The sequence below is a fragment of the Saimiri boliviensis genome, chromosome 4, assembly GCF_048565385.1.
Source record: "Saimiri boliviensis isolate mSaiBol1 chromosome 4, mSaiBol1.pri, whole genome shotgun sequence".
Lineage (NCBI taxonomy): Eukaryota > Metazoa > Chordata > Mammalia > Primates > Cebidae > Saimiri > Saimiri boliviensis.
In genome coordinates this window covers 113,537,606-113,556,742 of record NC_133452.1, presented here as the reverse complement: position 1 = coordinate 113,556,742, position 19,137 = coordinate 113,537,606, and the positions used below count along the sequence as shown (strand labels likewise).

Genomic DNA, 19,137 nt, shown 5'->3' with positions numbered 1-19,137 from the left:
CTTTTAGTAGGTTTGTGTTTGACCTGTTTTTTGTTTTTTTTTTTGCTCAGCGGTCTAAATGGAACAAAACTTTATTTATGAAACTCATATTTATTAAGATATTTGTAAGCAAAGGCAAACGAGAGAAAAAAAAGGAGTATGTAAGGGACCAAAGGAGATTTTTTTTGTTTGGTTTTGTTTTGCTTGAAATACTTGTATTTTCTGTGTAGATTGAATTTACCCAATAGTTGTTTTGCATTAAAGTGACATGAAACTGTGAAGCAGAAACACTGTATTTTTAATTCTTACTTTAAATTAAAAATTTTTTTTTTATTTTTATAGATTTAGGCGGTATGTATGCAGTTTTCTTTTTCTTTTTTCTTTTTTTTTTTTTTGAGACGGAGTTTCGCTCTTGTTACCCAGGCTGGAGTGCAATGGCACGATCTCGGCTCACCGCAGCCTCCGCCTCCTGGGTTCAGGCAATTCTCCTGTCTCAGCCTCCTGAGTAGCTGGGATTACAGGCACGTGCCACCATGCCCAGCTAATTTTTTGTATTTTTAGTAGAGACGGGGTTTCACTATGTTGACCAGGATGGTCTCGATCTCTTGACCTTGTGATCCACCCGCCTTGGCCTCCCAAAGTGCTGGGATTACAGGCTTGAGCCACTGCGCCCGGCCTGTATGCAGTTTTCTTAGTGGATATTTTGGATAGTGGTAGAGTCTGGGCTTTTGGTACAACCATCAGCCAAACAGTGTCCATTGTATCCATTAAGTAATTTCTCATCCCTCACTTGCTTCTCACCTGCCTCCCATCTGCATCTCCAGCGTCTATTTTTTCACTCTCTAAAAAACATTGTATTTTAAAGTTTGGTTTTTCCATGAATTTGTGGGGGAAAACCCCTGTTTCTCACCTTGCTTATCTGTAGATCAAAGAAACTGCTGAAGAATGAGGAAAAAAATTAGTTAATTGATAAAGACATCAAAATTTTTAGCTAAAATAGTGATAATAAACTTAAATGTATTATTGCATATGACTCAGTAGCGAAAGGCTGCCAAAAATAATTAAGCTGCAAACACCAAGTCAGGCATATATATAGTGGAAAATCCACTTTTTTTTTTTTTTTATATAGAAAGTATTTCTGTACCTAGTTGGATTTCCAATTACATACTACTTCTTCCCTTCAATGACTTTCCAGAGCTATTTGGTGAGGACAGATGTCAGAAGAGGCAGCATATATAGTATTACAGAGTATGTTTAAAAAGTTAAGGAAAGGTTAGTTTTTGTGTATGCTTATTACACAATTTAAAAATAGCTTTGACTCTATTTGTAAATCACACGGCCAGTTCTCAGGCTCTGCCAAACGCGAAGCCTTCAAACAAGGTTCCTTTTGAGTTGCCTCAGCAGCACTGGGAAGGAGAAAGCATCTGAAAGGGTTTTGAGACTGACTGTCTCTGGTTATACACAGAAATGATCAGAGTTTTATTAAGTTATCTCTAAAAACAATAAGAAGAATCTTACATAACAGAGCGTATCTTCAGTTAGTGATTTAAAAGAGCGCCATACTGGGTTTCAAGAGGAGGTGACCATTTCCCGTGTCTGAATGGAACCTTGCCAAAAGGGAGAAAAATATTGACAACAATTTGCACATACTATCTATTTAATTCTCAACCTAGCAACAGCAGAGAAAGAGATTATTATTCCTCTCTCATCTACATTGCCCCCACCCTCCTCCCTGCTGCTGCCAATTTTGTTTTGGTGGTGTAAATTATTGTCAGATTAGTAGAACTTTCAAATAAGTCCGATGCTAGGACTTTAAGTGCCTAGGAAATCCAAGCTGTATTTGTAAATTTAAAGGGAAGATCAGCAGAAAAAAAAAGTCAAATGCTTGAAGTCGACCTTTTAATAAGGACACGAGACCAGTGAGTAGGCCTTAGATTGGATGTGTCCACACATCCCCTGAGTCGCTCCCCAGATTTGGCAAGAAATAGGGGTGGGTGGGACATCTCTGTCCCTACACTCTAACTTTTGGGAAGAGTCTTTGTATTTTGTATTTTTATTTTTATTTTTTAAAATAGAAATAGGGTCACACCATGTTGCCCAGGCTGGTCTAGAACTCCTGGCTTCAAGGGATCCTTCGCCTCAGCCCTCCCAAGATGTTGGTATTACAGGCGTGAGCTGCCATGCCTGGCCTGGGTAGAACTTGTATCTGTATCTTTCTTGCATCTGTGAACAGATAAGGTCATATGTCTGAGCAGGTGGACCCAGGCATGCAGTCGAACTGCTCTTCCAGTTTCTCTCTAGTGAGAGAATTCGTCAACGTTTTCACTTGATTCATAGCTGCATTGAAAACAAAAGGCAAAACGAAAAACACTTTTACTATGAAATGAGATTTCCTGCACTTCAAATCTGTTTAGCTTGTTTTGAAGTGCCAGAATGCTTGCTCTCCAATTAGTCAACCTCTGAGAGCCTCATTTGGACTGTAGACTCCCAACTGTTTTTTACTTTCTCTTTGCTGATGTCATTGGATAAAAATAAATTACCACCCCTCCCAACTCATTCTTCGACCTTGTAAATTTGCTGCCAGTGGGTAGTAGCTTGTATCAGATCAGGACAGGAAGGAAGCACATTGCTTCCTCCAGTTATGGAGCTCGTGAAATAGTCAACCCCTGATGATATAATCCTGATGCAATGAAAAATAATTAACCCTCAATAATGAAGGGTGCTGGTTTGTTGGGGCAAAGCTCACTGCAGTTTGTTTCTGTTTTATTCCAATGTGGAACATTGTGGTGGATGCTGTGTTTTAGGGCCCAGATCGCCCTTCAGGGATGCAGGACCTTTTCCTGAAAGCTCCCGGCAGTGTTGTACCTGACTGCCTTCAGAGCCAGTTCCCTCTAATGATTGTATCAGCTGGAGAATTGATTGCCCATGCTGGTCTCCCTCTTGGGGCTGGGGCCTGCATTATGTGACTGATTGACATGGAGTATGAAAGTTCAGCCCTCTCATCCCAGTTCAGGACAACTCTCAAAGGCCATGGCTGCTTCTGAGCTGCCCTGGTGGAGGCCTCTTTGGAGCCTGCATTGCAGCCCCACGGCTCTCTCCCCAGTCCAGTTTCCCCACTTCCCTTCTGCAGGTGCGAATCCCCGGAATACTCCTTAGTAAACCTCCCGCATTGTAATTACTGTCTCAGAGTCGGCTACTGTTTTAACGTTCCTTTGGTTCCTTTGAAGAGGAATGTTTCAGATCTTGGAATTAACTTCAAACATTTCTTTTTTTTTTTTTTTTTTTGAGACGGAGTTTCGCTCTTGTTGCCCAGGCTGGAGTGCAATGGCGCGATCTCGACTCACCGCAACCTCCGCCTCCTGGGCTCAGGCAATTCTCCTGCCTCAGCCTCCTGAGTAGCTGGGATTACAGGCACGTACCACCACGCCCAGCTAATTTTTTGTATTTTTAGTAGAGGTGGGGTTTCATCATGTTGACCAGGATGGTCTCGATCTCTTGACCTCGTGATCCACCCACCTCGGCCTCCCAAAGTGCTGGGATTACAGGCTTGAGCCACCGCGCCCAGCCAACTTCAAACATTTCAAAACTGTATAGTGTGAAGAATTGACATGAGTTGGGACATTTTTAGTTTTTATATCCTCTTCAGAGTTCTTGTATGACACAAATTATTTTGGAGTTAGCTCCATTACTGCAGTGCTTAGAATATAACTCCAAGTTTCTTCTAAGGGAAACTTTATGGAAGAACAATCCACAGATTCTGGTGAGTGATAAACTTAGAGGTGAGGAAAGAAAAGAGTTCAAGATGATTGAAATTTTGAACATCGGTGATTGAGGAAGTGGTGATAGCAACATATACAAACAGGTTATCCATACTGCGGAAGTTTCACAGTAATCAAAGATATGTAAAATAAAAACAATGGTGAGGTACAGGCCCAGGCACGGTGGCTCATGCCTGTAATCCCAGCACTTTGGGAGGCTGAGGTGGGCAGATCACTTGAGGTCAGGAGTTCGAGACCAGCCTGGCCAACATGGCAAAACCCCATCTCTACTAAAAATACAAAAAATTAGCTGGCTGTGGTGGCATTCACCTGTAGTCCCAGCTACAGGGGAGGCTGAGGCATGAGAATCTTTTGAACCTGGGAGGTAGAGGTTGCAGTGAGCTGAGATTGTGCCACTGCACTCCAGCCTGGTGACAGAGCGAGACTCTCTCTCAAAAACAAAACCAAACCAAACCAACCGTGAGGCCCAGTGACTCACATCTATAATCCCAGGGTCTTGGAAGTCAAGGTGGGAGGATCACTTGAGCCTAGGAGTTTGAGAGCACCCTGCGAAACATAATAAGCACCCATTTCAAGAAATAAAAAATAAAAAAATTTAACCAGACATGGTGGCATGTGCCTGTAGTCCTAGTTACTGGGGAGGCTGAGGCAGGAGGATTGCTTGATTCCAAGAGTTTGGGGCAGCAGTGAGCTATGATCGCACCACTGTACTCTGGCCTGGGTGACAGAGTGAGACCCCGTTCCTAAAAAAAAAAAAAAAAAAAAAAAGGGTATGTGTAATAAAACCAAGAGTACAACTGATTCTTTTTTTTTTTTTTTTTTTTTTTTGAGACAGGATTTCTCCATGTTGGTCAGGCTGGTCTCAAACTCCCAGCCTCAGGTGATCTGCTCGCTTCTGCCTCCCAAAGTGCTGGGACTACAGGTGTGAGCCACCGCAACCGGCCAACTGATTCTTTTGTAAATTTTTGTGGATACATAGAAGGTGTATATATTTACAGGATACATGAAATAGTTTGAAACAGGCATGCAATGTGTAACAGTCACATCATAATAGCTGGGTATCCATTCCCTCAAACATTTGTCCTTCGTGTTACAAACAATCCAATTAATACTATTTTAGTTATTTAAAAATGTACAATTAAATTGTTACTGACTATAGTCCTCCTGTTGTGCTATCAAATACTAGGTCTTACTCATTTTTCTACCTACTTTTTCTGCCTGTTAAGCATCCCCACTTCCTCCCTAGCCCCTCACTTCTCTCCTCAGCCTCTGGTAACCATCCTTCTACTATATCCATTAGTTCAAAAATAAGTGAGAACATGCAAAGTTTGTTTTTCTGTGCTTGACTTATTTCACTTAACATAATGACCTTCAGTTCCATCCATGTTGTTGCGAATGACAGGATCTCTTTTTTTTTTTTTTTTTTTTTGAGACGGAGTTTCGCTCTTGTTACCTAGGCTGGAGTGCAATGGCGCGATCTCGGCTCACCGCAATCTCCGCCTCCTGGGTTCAGGCAATTCTCCTGCCTCAGCCTCCTGAATAGCTGGGATTACAGGCACACGCCACCACGCCCAGCTAATTTTTTGTATTTTTAGTAGAGACGGGGTTTCACCATGTTGACCAGGATGGTCTCGATCTTTCGACCTTGTGATCCACCCGCCTCGGCCTCCCAAAGTGCTGGGATTACAGACTTGAGCCACCGCGCCTGGCATGACAGGATCTCTTTTTTATGGCCGAATAGTACTTCATTGTGTATCTGTACCACATTTTCTTTATCCATTCATTTGTTGATGGGCACTTAGGTTGCTTCCAAATCTTAGTTATTATGAACAATGGTGTAACAAACATGGGTATGCAGATATCTCTTCAATATACTGATTTCCTTTCTTTTAGGTATATACTCAACAGTGGGATTGCTGGATTGTATGGTAGTTCTATTTTAGTTTTATGAGGAACCTCCAAACTGTTCTCCATAGTGGTTGTAATAATTTAATTCCCATCAACAGTGTACGAAGGTTCTCTTTCCTCCACTTCCTCACCAGTATTTGTTACTGCCTGTCTTTTGGATAAAAGCCATTTTAACTGGGGTGAGATGGTATCTCATTGTAGTTTTGATTTGCATTTCTCTGATGATCAATGATGTTGAGAGGACCTTTTCATATACCTGTTTGCCATTCGTATGTCTTCTTTTGAGAAATGTCTATTCACATATTTCCCCCATTTTTAATTGGATTATTAGATTGATTCCTATAGAGTTGTTCCAGCTCCTTATATATTTTGGTTATTAATCCCTTGTCAGATAAGTAGTTACAAAGATTTTCTCTCATTCTGAGTTGTATCTTCATTTTGTTGATTGTTTCTCTTACTGTGCGGAAGCTTTTTAACTTGACGTGAACCCCTTTGTTGATTTTTTCCTTTGGTTGACTGTGCTTGTGGGGTATTGCTCAATAAATCTTTGCCCACTTCAATGTCCTAAAGAGTTTCCCTGAAGACTTCTTTTCCCTGAAGGTTAAAGTTTTAGGTTTAAATCTTTAATCCATTTTGATTTGATTTTAGTATATGGTGAGAGAGAGGTTTAGTTTCATTCTTCTGCATGTGGATATCCAGTTTTCCCATCACCACATACTGAAGAGACTATCTTTTCCTTAATGTGTGTTCTTGGTATCTTTGTCAAAAATGAATTCACTGTAGGTGTATAGGTTTGCTTCTAGGTTCTCTATTGTGTTCCATTGGTCTGTACGTCTGTTTTTCTGCCAGTACCATGCTGCTTTGGTCACTATAGCTCCGCAGTATAATTTGAAGTCAGGCAATATGATTCTGATTCCCTTTTTTTTTTTTTTTTTCCTTCTCAGTATAGCTTTGGCTATTCTGGGTATTTGGTGGTTCCATAAAAATTTTAGATTTGTTTTCATCTATTTCTCTGAAGAATGTCATTGGTGTTTTGATAGAGATTGTATTAAATCTGTAGATTGCTTTAGGCAGTATGGGCATTTTAAACATACTAATAATTTCAATTCATGAACATGGAATATCTTTTCATTTTTTTGGTGTCATCTTCAATTTTTTCATCAGTATTTTATAGTTTTCATTGTACATGTTTTTCACTTCTTTGGCTAAGTTAATGCCTGAGTATTTAACTTTATTCGTTGCTATTATAAATGGGGTTACTTTCTTGTTTTTTTCAGACTGTTCACTGTTGGCATATGGAAATTGTACTGATTCTTGTATGTTGATTTTTTTTTATCCTGCAACTAGACTGAGTTTATCAGTTCTAATCATTTTTGGTGAATTCTTTAGGTTTTTCCAAATATAAGATCGTATTGGCTGGGCGTGGCGATGCATACTTGTAATCCCAAAACTTTGGAAAGTGGAGGAGGGCCAGATAACTTAAGCCCAGGAGTCTGAGACCAGCCTGGGCAACACAGGGAGACCCTGTGTCTACTTATCTTTAAAAATAAGTACATTTTAAAAATTACATCATCTGCAAACAAGGATAATTTGACTTCTTCTTTTCCAATTTGGGTGCCCTTCATTTCTTTCTCTGGTCTGATTGCTCTAGCTAGGACTTCCAGTGCTGTGTTGAGTAACAGCGGTTCAAGTGGGCATTCTTGTCATCTTCCTGATCTTAGAGGAAAGGCTTTCAGTTTTCCCCATTTAGTATCATACTAGCTGTGGGTCTGTCATATATGGCTTTTATTATGTTGAGGCATGTTTCTTCTATACTCAGCTTTCCGCGGGTTTTTATCATGAAGAGGTGTCGAAATTTATCAAATGTTTTTTCAGCTTCAATTGAAATCATCATATGGTTTTTGCCCTTCATTCTGTTGATATGATGTATCACATTGATTAATTTGCATACAACTATTTTTTATACTGAGAGTCATTGCAGAGCAGTGGTTTAGAGCTCAGACCCACGAGTCAAGTGGTCAGGGTCAGAAGCTCGGCCCAACGACTTTTTGTCTGTGTGACCCTGGGCAGGTCATTTCACATCTCTGTGTCTCAGTGTTCTCATTCGTAAAATAAGAGTAGTAATATTTAATAGTATTGTTGTGAGCATGAAACCAGTTAATAGATGTAATGCTTTAGAACATTCTGTTAGTGATATCTACTACTATCATTATTGTTTTATTCATAAAATTAAAAAATTGCATTCTGTCTGATCTGTTGGTTGTTTTATTGTTGCTAAACACAAATTTAGGTCTTCTATCCACTAGACCAGTTCTGTCCAATAGAAGTATAAGTCAACTACGTAAGTTATTGGAAATTTTCTAGTAGCTTCTTTAAAAAAAAGAGAAACAAGTGAAATTACTTGTAATAATATATTTCATTTAACCCAATAATTTACAAATATCATCAATTGAACATTTAATCACTATAAAATCACTGATGTGATATTTTACATTGTTTTTGGTTGTAAATCTCAGAAATATGGGATATATTTTACACTTGCTGCTTATTTCAGTGGCTCAATAGTCATATGTGTTTAGAGGCTCCTGTATGAGACCGAGTAGCTTTAGAGGGTTGGTAGTTAATCTTGCTCATTTCCGAAGTGTTCCAATTATCTGTTGCTGTGAAACAAGCCACCCCCAGATTTAGTAGATTAAAACAACGATGGCTTCTTATTTCTCACAATTCTCATTTAACTTATACATGCTAGATTGATGATTATTGCCATTATTTTGTGATAGTTGTGAAATGTTTGAACTCCACCATTCTGTCTACATTTATTAGTTGGAATTCTATGGTCAGGAATAACTTTTTCTTCTCTTTCACTGAGTCGTGTATTTAATTATACAACAGCATGAACTCACAGATTCTTGTTTTTTTTTTAGTAGGTTGTAACCCATTAATTATTTTGATATTCAAGTGATCTGACCATAGTATTTTAAATTTAGAAAACACCCTCTCAACACATGCTGAGGTACCTGGTAAGATCAGAACAAATTCTGCTATTTGGATGGTATTCTCAGTTCCATCCCTCCGACCCCTTTATTGTAATGTTTAAATGTTTCAGCCGAAATATTTCACAGGGTCTGCTTGCAGAGCCCCCCATTTATTCTCTTCAATAAATGTTCTTACAGGACAAAATTTGCCTAGCAAATAGTCTCTATTTGTGGTTCCTTTGAAGGTTTTACCAAATTTACTTGCTGAAATATCCTAGGGCTTTTCAGTTTCACTTCAATTCAGTATAGAGTAGAATAAGTCTTTCTCATTAAAAGTAAGCTTAATGAACAGAAGTTCCTTCCTACAAGGTAAGATACTCCCAAAGCACTACTGGCATATATAAAAAGATATAAAATCAGTATGTTGTAGAGATGTCTGCACTCCCATGCCCACTGCATGCTTCACAGTATGTAAGATATGGAATTAATGGCAGCGTCCATCAATGGATAAGTGGATAAAGAAAGTGTGGTATATATACATAATGGAATACTAGTCAGCCTTATAAAAGAAGGATGTCCTGTCATTTTCAATGACATGGATGAATCTGGAGGACATTATGTTAAGTGAAATAAACCAAGCACAGAAAAAGAAATATTGCATGATCTCACTTATATGTGAAGTGTACAAAAAGATAAGCTCATAGAAATAAAGGATAAAATGGCAGTTACCAGAGGCTGGGGGTTAAGGGAATGAAGAGAGATTGGTCAACAGACACAAAATTTCAGTTATAGGGAAGGAATTATTTCAAGAGATCTATTGTACAGCATGGTGACTATGGTTAATATCAACATTGTGTATACTTGAAAATTGCTGAGAGTAGATTTTAATTGATCCTTTCCACCAATAGTTATGTGAGGTAAGGCACATGTTAGTGTGATTTAGCCATTCTGTAAGGTACACATCTATCAAAACATTATGTGGCATACCATAAACACATACAATTATTACTTGTCAGTTAAAAAAAAATAAACATCTTCAAAGTTAATTTATGTGAGCATTAAACTCATTCTAGAATTGTATTTTGCTAACCAAAAAAAGATCCAGGACAAATGCTAAATCAGGATGCTGGAATAACAGTGTCACCTGGGACAATCTTGGTAAGGCTTCATCTTGTCCAAAGAGCCCTTGTGATTGGGCCTAGTCTCCTGGCTACTGTTCTCTTTCTGCCTGTGGTCTTTGCTCACCCAGCTCTTTGGTTTGGTAGATCAGGTTGATCTTGACTACTTTGCATTTGCTGCTCCTCTGCCTGTAACGTTGTACCCCTCCTTGCTCATATGGCTAATTTCTCCATAGCCTACAACCCTAGATGCTGGCGTCATTTTCTCTAGGTGCCTTCCCTTTATCCCTCCAATGTACTCCTTTTCCTACCTGTACTACGTATACGTGTTCCATGATACTTCCTTCTTCACCTTTTTGAAACACCATGTTCAATGTGCTATTATTTAGGAGTCTTGCTCTTTGCTTCCTATGATGACAGTTATTGGATGAACTGATCTGCGCTAGGTGATAAGTGATGGTGATGAATTACTTATCTGTTCTGAAAACATACTTGTATTTCATTGAGGCCCACTGCGGTGGTAGCCTTCACAGTAAGTGTGCACACAGCTAAGAGCAGGTGTCCCCAAACTTTTTACACAGGGGGTCAGTTCACTGTCCCTCAGACCGTTGGAGGGCCACCACATACTGTGCTCCTCTCACTGACCACCAGTGAAAGAGGTGCCCCTTCCTGAAGTGCGGCGTGGTGGGGGGGCGGTTAAATGGCCTCAGGGGGCCGCATGCAGCCCGCGGGCCATAGTTTGGGGACGCCTGGCTAAGAGTATATAAGACCATTCATAAGGATGCAAGTAGAAAATGTAGTAACTCTAATTTCTATTATTTTATTGAGCAAAGCTAAGAAATTAAAGTTCTTCTCTTCTCTCTCTCTCTCTTTTTCTTTCTTTCTTTTTTTTTTTTTTTTGAGACAGAGTCTTGCTCTGTTGCCCAGGCTGTAGTGCAGTGACGTGATCTCAGCTCACTGCAATCTCTGCCTCCCGGTTTAAGCCTTCCTCAGCCTCCCAAGTAGCTGGGACTACAGGCGCGCCACTATGCCTGGCTAATTTTTGTAGTTTTTAGGAGAAATGGGGTATTGCCATTTTGGCTGGCCTTTGGTGATCTGTCCACCTCAGCCTCCCGAAGTGCGGGGATTACAGGTATGAGCCCCTGTGCTTGGCTAGAAATTAAAGTTTTTCTAATGTTTAATATTTTGGTTGAGAAAATACATGTATATAATTTTATAAATCTAATTTGACATCAATAAGGTGTACTAAGTGTTTTTATTGGTAGAGTACTCTATCATAAAAATGTTAAGACCACGTCTGTAGGGGCGTGCTGACATCCCTAATGGAAAACTCTTCAAGCTTTTTGTCACTATAATAGCTAACATACATCAGGTGTTTCCTATATGTCAGGCACTGTCCTATATGCTTTACAGGTATCAACATACTTATTCCTTACAACCACCTCATGAGATTGGTAGGATTATTAGCAGCCTCATCTTAAGGATGAAAAAAGGAGCTGGAGAATCAGGTAATTTGTTCAAGGACAGGGTCAGTATGTAGGAAATTCATGATGTAGTCTGACTCCAGATGCCGCTAGCTTAACCCCTGCTGTGTACCGTGCTGTGCCCTGGTTCCTCTGCCCTCACATGAGAGACCCATTTGGCTTCCTGGAGGACAGGGACCATGTCTGTCTTGCACATTGTGCTAGTTTTTAAATGAATGAAGGAACTTGGGCCTCTCATTTCCCTCTCTCTCTTTAAAAATTATCTTTTGCCTCATTTTATTTCCCAAGGGCCTGTCATCTCCGATAGGAACTTTGGACAAGTACTCCTTTATTTTTAACATGAAATCATTTTTTCCCCTTGAAATAAATGGATCTGATGAGAAATTGGCATGAGTTTAATTAGCAGTCCAATGGATAGAAACTTTACATGAAAAAAAGTCTGCATTCCCCTAGTACTCATGAGTCAGTTATGAGTCCCAGCTCACCCCTGATATGACTAATGCCTTCCTTTCTTCCTTTATCACAAGGGTATGAGAACAAGAAATAAACCTCAGGCTACTTCTGTACAGTGTGTAAAGTGTCCTGCAAGCACATATAACCTTAAAACAGCAAAAAGGGCAGCAGCAACGTGACCACAGGCATGATAACGGCAAAGAGAAGCAGAACCTAATGTTTTTTGGGTTCGTCCACTGATACTCTTTTAATCCTGATTTTTAATTGTTTAGTACAAAGATATGTAATAATTTATTGGGTCTTCTGGGCATTTAAAAGTTATTTTGGTTTGACCAAATATATCTATGATTTCATTTACATGTATAAGAGTATTGGGAGAGTTTTGGAAGTTTTGTATTCTGTCATCATATTCAAATTGTGCTAACTCCGTTTTCTTTTCTGTTTTCCTTTAAGGCTCTTTTAAGACACTTACTCTTCCATCAGTAAGTATCCATTTCAAAAATCTGGTTTCAGAAATGTATTGCATCAGTGAACTAAATAAATTAATATTTCATTGGATTTTATGTCAATTCACACGTTTCACATTTCATGTAAGATTGGCTTGAGTTTAGTTCAGCCTTCAGATTATTTGTGAATAATATTTCAGGGAGATTGATAATGAGGCTCTTCAAACTCTTGGCAGAGATTTTCTCTTGTAAAATAGAGGACTTCACTGAAGGAAACTGGCCTGGATTATTAGCACCGAAATACCGACTGGTCATAAAAAGAACGAGACCATGTCCTTTGCAGGAAGATGGATAGAGCTGGAAGTCATTATCCACAGCAAACTAACACAAGAACAGAAAACCAAATACCACACGTTCTCCCTATTTACAGGTGGGAGCTGGACAGTGAGAGCACATGGGCACACAAAGGGGACAACACACATTGGGCCCTATCGGAGGGAGGAGGGAGAGGGTTAGGAAAAATAACGAATGGGTTCTAGGCTTAGCACCTGGGTGCTGAAATAATCTGTGCAGCAAACCCCAATGACACAAGTTTACCTATGTAACAAACCTGCAGTTGTACCCTGAACTTAAAATAAAAGTTAAAAAAGAAAGGAATCTGGGTTGGTTTGGTCCTGCTTCTGCTGTAATGAGCCTTCTAGTGTGGAATGTGAAATTAACACTCTGTTCCTCAGTTTTCTTGTCCTTGAAAAGGGCAGTGCCACACTGAGACGTACTAGAACTCAAGGCAAAAGGAAAATTCAGTAATATTGACCCTGTCTTTGTTTAAAACCTTGACTTTTTTGTGCCTTGTGTTGCATTAATTTTGATGTTTTAAAGTATTGTATGAAAATATTATTTTCTTGATTGCTAAGTTTTTTGGTACTGCCTTACATTTTGTACCTTAGACAAGTGCCTCACTTACCTCACCATAGCCCTGGGCCTGGAAAAGAGGATGAAGATACCATTTTTATCTCACAGCATGTCCTAGAGTGAAACGAGATGTGGAAGTGTTGTAGCATTTGCTATAGAAATGGAAAGGGGTTATTATTTTGTTGAGAGATTCATAAAACCTAATTAGATTCTTGTAAATGAATCTTACTTCCTACAGCTTTGATTTGGAAGTTTGTACGTTTATTACTATGCTTTGTTTTGCAGCTTTGCATGTTTAATGTACAATATAGTAGACCACAGCATCCAATATCAGGTGCAATTTGATATATGCACTTTTCTGAGAACAGGTGACTAATGACTTAGGTCCGGACACATAGCATACTCGAATAGTATCAGCGTTACCTCATAAGACAGTTTCACTCATTACCTTAAAAAAATTTTTTTTTGAGACAGGGTCTTGCTCTGTTGCCCAGGCTGGAGTTCAGTGGTACGATCATGGTTCACTGCAGCCTCAACCTCCCAGGTCCAAGCAATCTTTTCATTTCCCGAGTAGCTAGGACTACTGGCACATGGGCCACCAAGCCTGGCTAGTTTTTTATTTTTTGTAGAAACAAGTCTTCCTATGTTGCCCAGGCTGGTCTCAAACTCCTGGGCTCAAGCAATCCTTCTGCCTTGGTCTCCCAAAGTGCTGGGATTACAGGAGTGAGCCACCACACCTGGCCGACTTACTAGCTTTTGAAAGTTACTTGCCAAGCACATTCAGAAACCACATTTGTTTTGGGAGGTTCACAGAGAATGTTGTACTCTCAAACAGTACTTTATAAAAATTACTCAGTATGCTATATCTATTCTGTTTCTCACATACTATATTTATGCTGTCTTTCCAAAGAAATATACTGCTACTAATAATAGAAAGTGGAGGGAAAAAAGGCATAAGCAGGCAGAAGTGGGGGGGAAAACCCTGCAGTCTTTGTGGCAACAAAACATTAGATTACATTAAAATAACCTAAAACGTTAGATGCTGGCTCCAGTACCTGTGTGCAGAGCTTAGTTGAAAGGGTATTCCAGTGGTAAGATCAAAATAAATCCTGTGTCATATATTTGCCCTATAACAGAAGGAGGGTGGGGTTTAAGTTCAGGAGTCACAGCCTAAAGCACAATAATTGTCTGGTTTCCTCAGAGGAGTCTGCAGTTTCACATACCAGAAGCGCAGAATGGCTGAAAGGAGAAGGTGGGGCAAGGGCGTGAGAGTTTCTTCCAATGATGCCGGTGTAAACTGTATGTGTCTGAGCTACTATTAGCTAGAAATTCGTCTACTACACTTCTTTTAAGTCTTAAGCATATGAAATACTAACTCTGACCACCAGTATTTGTCTTTAATATTATGCTATTTCAATTGTATAGAAATATAGCTATTATTTATTGAATTATAAATTATTGAATTATAAATAATAGCTATATTTGTATACAATTGAAATGGCCTAGTACTAAATATAGGTATTATTTATTATTATTTATTGAAAGCTCTACTAGATATTATATTTTGGAGTATTTCTTTTTAGTAAAGCGCAGCTTGAAAGACTTAAAGTGTGTGGACAAATTTGATAATGCTTGACAAAAAGAGGTGACTCTGCATTTTAATGAGTTTTCAGCTAAAGCAGAACCAACTTTTTTTTTCCCCACTGAGAACATACCTGTGGATAGAACCACCTTTTAAAGTGCACTTGCATTCTGACCTTTGTGAATGTAGTATTTTAAATTATTTTTAAGGTCTTTATGGCTTTTTACTGTGAAATATAAATATTTCAAGAGTGTATTAACACAAATGTGTTTTTTATTTCTGATTTACTCATTGTACTTCAAGACACTAAAATAACTCTCAATATGAAGTAAATAAAAAACATATTGATACTATAAATATTATTGTTTTGTACACAATATGGCAGAAAAACTTGTTTTGTTCTCTTTGTCAAATGAGGGAGTGGTTTTATTTGATTAGAAATGTTTTTAATGTGTAAGTATAATTACTAATATATTTTGAATGGAAACTATCATCTTAGATTCTCAATTTTGAAAAATTGTCTCTTCTATGTTTAGTAACTGGCATTATTCACGAAGTATATGAGAATAAATACTATTGTGCTCTCTCAGTTTCCTTACAGCAGTAAATCTTTCAGAGAAGGTGAAATGGCTTTAGGCAGCCCAGATTAGAATAAGTAATCCTTATTTATTGCCTAGGAAGAATCTTTTTGAGGATGCTTTCTTTATGTATCCTAGGCAGAGAGCTGTCATCTCCTCAGAGAGTTTGCATTTATGTATACACAACATAGACGTGCATAAGTGAGAATCAACACACCCAATCCAAGGCTGATTGATATTCTGCTGGTCAAAGCTTAGGGATATTGTCAATTCCCAGACTCTTATCTTGCTTTCAGACAGCCTCTCACTGTGGGAACTGCACCTTCCTTCAGCCCTGTGCCCTCTGGTTAAGGAGTCCAAAATCTCTGTGAGTAAATAATTGATTCCTGTGTAAGAGCTATGCACTCCAGCCTGGGCAACAGAGCAAGACTTTGTCTTGAAACAAAACAAAACAAACAAAACAAAACAAAACAAAACTAAGCAAAACAAAACACTTCCTTATTGAAGAAAAGCAAAAATTGACACCAGAAGTTATTCGAAGGTGACATACTGATTGTTTTCCCTAACACTTTATTATTAACTTTCCAAATACACGAAAAACTTGAAAACATTTTATAATGAACACTCCTATACCTGCCACTTAGAGTCTACCGTTAATATTTTACTATACTTGCTCTATCATTTTCTTCATATTCTTAACCATATTGATACTATTCTGATGTCTGCTATTGCTGGAAAATCCCCTTTGAGATATCTGTAGACAAAACTTATTTGCAAAAATGAGTCAGGGTATAGTTTCAGGACCTCAATTTTAACATGAAAATCAGCTAAAAGTCAAGCATGCTAGTTATCTATTGCTAAGTAACCCTAAAACTTTGCTTCAAACAACAATAAACTCATACTTTTATTACTTCTCTCAGTTTTTGTAGGTGAAGAATTTGGGAGCAATATGGTTGGACATTTCTGATTTGGAGTCTCACGAGGTTGCCATCATGGTATCAGCTAGGGCTGCAGACATCTGAAGGCTTACCGGGGCTGTAGCATTCTGCGAGGCAGCTCATTCACTGGGCTGACACGTTGGTGGTGGTGGTTTGTGGGAGGCCCCGGTTCCTCCCAGTGTGGGCCTCGCCACAGGCTTCTCTAGTGTCCTTATCACCACTCTGGCTTCCCCCAGAGTGAGTGATCCTAGCGAGAAAGAGAGACAACAGGCCAAAGGTATTCTTTTTAGGACATAACCTCATTTTAAGATTTAGAAGAAAATCACTAAGTTGGAGGAATTAGTGATTCCGCAGTGTTTAGTGATTCACCTTTTGAAGGGAGGAAGGTCAGAGAATTTTTGGACATATTTTAAAATTACCACATCAATGTTCTTATTAGAGTAGGAGAGCTCATGGTGAGTTTGAATCTCAGCTAGTGACTTGGAGCAACTTTCTTAACTACTATAAGCTGCAGCTTCTGTGTGTGTTTGTGTGTGTGTGTGTGTGTGAGTGTGAGAAATGGTTTTGATGAGAGTATCTAGTAATGCTGGAAGGTAGGATTTCTATTGTTGTTATTTTGAGATGTAGTCTCACTCTGTTGCTCAGGCTGGAGTGCAGTGGCACGATCTTGGCCTACTGCAACCTCTGCCTCCCATATTCAAGCGATTCTCCTGCCTCAGCCTCCCGGAGTAGCTGGGACTACAGGCTTGTACCGCCCGGATAATTTTTTTTTTTTTTTTTTCTGAGATGGAATCTCACTCTGTCAGCCAGACTGGAGTGCAGTGGCACAATCTTGGCTCACTGCAACCTCCGCCTCCTGGGTTCAAGTGATTCTCCTGCCTCAGCCTCCCGAGTAGCTGGGACTACAGGTGTGTGCCACCATACACAGCTAATTTTTGTATTTTAAGTAGAGACAGGGTTTCACTATGTGGCCAGGATGGTCTCAATCTCTTGACCTCATGATCCACTCACTTCAGCCTCCCAAGGTGCTGGGATTACAGGCATGAGCCACCGTGCCCAACCTAATTTTTGTATTTTTAGTAGAGACAGAGTTTCACCATGTTGGCCAGACTGGTCTCGAACTTCTGACCTTAGGTGATCCACCTCCCTCGGCCTCCCAAAGTTCTGGGATTACAGATGTGAGCCACCACACCTGGGAAGGATTTCTGTTATTAATAGTAGTAGCAGAAGTAGCAGCATCATCATCCCCACCAAGACTATGACACATATGGGCAAGATGCATTAGGAGAATGCATCTCAGAAAGCAGCTTGAGAGAAAATGGCAAGAAAACAAATCTTGTGCAAAAGAGCCTTTCATCAGCTGACTGCCTCAAATAGGGTGAGTGTGGAATAGAGGGTTGAAGAATGTTAGGTATTCTGACTTGCAATAACTGTTAGGGAGGACGCACTTGGAATAGGAAATGGCAAGATGTCTCCTGCTGAGGGAGAGCAGTGGGCTGTGTGTCCCCCATGCCAGGAGCCTTGTGATGTAACTGGAGAGCAAACTACAGGATGTTAAAAAAGAGGAAACAAATTGTTTAACTCTGGTGCCTGGGAGGGGCAAATTTTCAACCTCACAGTTACTTTTGATAATACCATGTATTTACCTTTTTCATTCTAACTTGTAATTAAAACGCTTTTGAGGTAAAATAGAGACCTTAATGTGTGATTTCTTTTCCCCCCAGCTACCTCTGAACAGTGCCAATGGGATTTATGAGCTACGTGTAACCGGACATGCCCAGGATGAGATTTTATTCTCTAATCGTACTCGCTTATCATTTGAGACCAAGAGAATATCTGTCTTCATTCAAACAGACAAGACCTTATACAAGGCAAAGCAAGAAGTGAAGTTTCGCATTGTTACGCTCTTCTCAGATTTCAAGCCTTACAAAACCTCTTTAAACATTCTCATTAAGGTAAATGCTAGACAGAAATGAAGCAAGGAATTCTAGCCATCTTACTAAAGCCCTCTGGGAAGTTCTGCTTGTGTTATTGACGCTGGAATATCTTAGAAGTCACCTAAGATAAGCTTCCCTCCCACCACAGAACTCCTCTATTAGTAAAGGAGGTGGTGCGTGCAGTGCTGGGTTAAGAGCTCAGTGTCTTAACCTGCTTGAGTTCTGAACCTGGGATCTTCATTGATTTATTCAGTTGTTAAACACTTATTAAGCTTCTCTGTTCCAGGCATAGCCATAAGGCAGTGAACAAAAGCAATTAAGTCCTGCTTACACTGAGTTTATTTTTCAGTGAGTACTAGAAGACAGACATAATAGACATACGAATACATATTTATGTAGGGTGAGGTATGTATGTATTTGTGTGTGTGAGAGAGAAAAAGAGAGTGAGAAAGAGAGTTTGTGTCTGCTACTTTCTTTCTTTTCTTTCTTTTTTTTTTTTTTTTTTTTGAGTTGGAGTTTCACTCTTGTTGCCCAGGCTGGAGTGCAGTGTCAGGATCTTGGCTCACTGCAACCTCTGCCTCTTGCGTTCAAGTGAGTCTCCTGCCTCAGCCTCACAAGTAGCTGGGCTTACAGGCATGTGCCACCACCCCTGGCTAATTTTGTATTTTTAGCAGAGATGGGGTTTCACCATGTTGGTCAGGCTGGTCTCGAACTCCTGACCATAGGCGATCTACCTTCCTCTGCCTCCCAAAGTGCTGGGATTACAGGCGTGAGCCACTGCACCAGCATGTTTGCTACTTTCTTTAGAGTTGTCTGAGAGGCTGATTTGAGCAGAGCTCCAAAGGCAATGAAAGAAAATAAGCCCAGACAGAGGGGGAAGTACGTGGGAAGGCCCTGAGGAGGAGCTTTTTTGGCGCTTTGGAGGAACAACAAGCTGGCGTGTGCTGGAGCCCTGGGAGCGAGGGGACAGGTGCTAGGAGATGAGGTCATAGAGAAGTAGGTGGGTTAGGGTGGGGCTTATGCATGGCCTTAATGGCCATGCTTTGAA

The 19,137-nt window shown here is 39.8% G+C and overlaps 1 protein-coding gene across 1 annotated transcript in view; it reads left to right on the top strand.

The window, feature by feature from the left end:
• Positions 1-19,137, top strand: part of CD109 (CD109 molecule) — a 147,053-nt gene that overhangs the window by 14,482 nt on the left and 113,434 nt on the right. The window contains exons 3-4 of the mRNA XM_003926323.4: positions 12,150-12,178; positions 17,877-18,107. Of these exons, the coding sequence (XP_003926372.3) occupies positions 12,150-12,178; positions 17,877-18,107 (260 nt within the window). The remainder of the gene's footprint in view (positions 1-12,149; positions 12,179-17,876; positions 18,108-19,137) is intronic.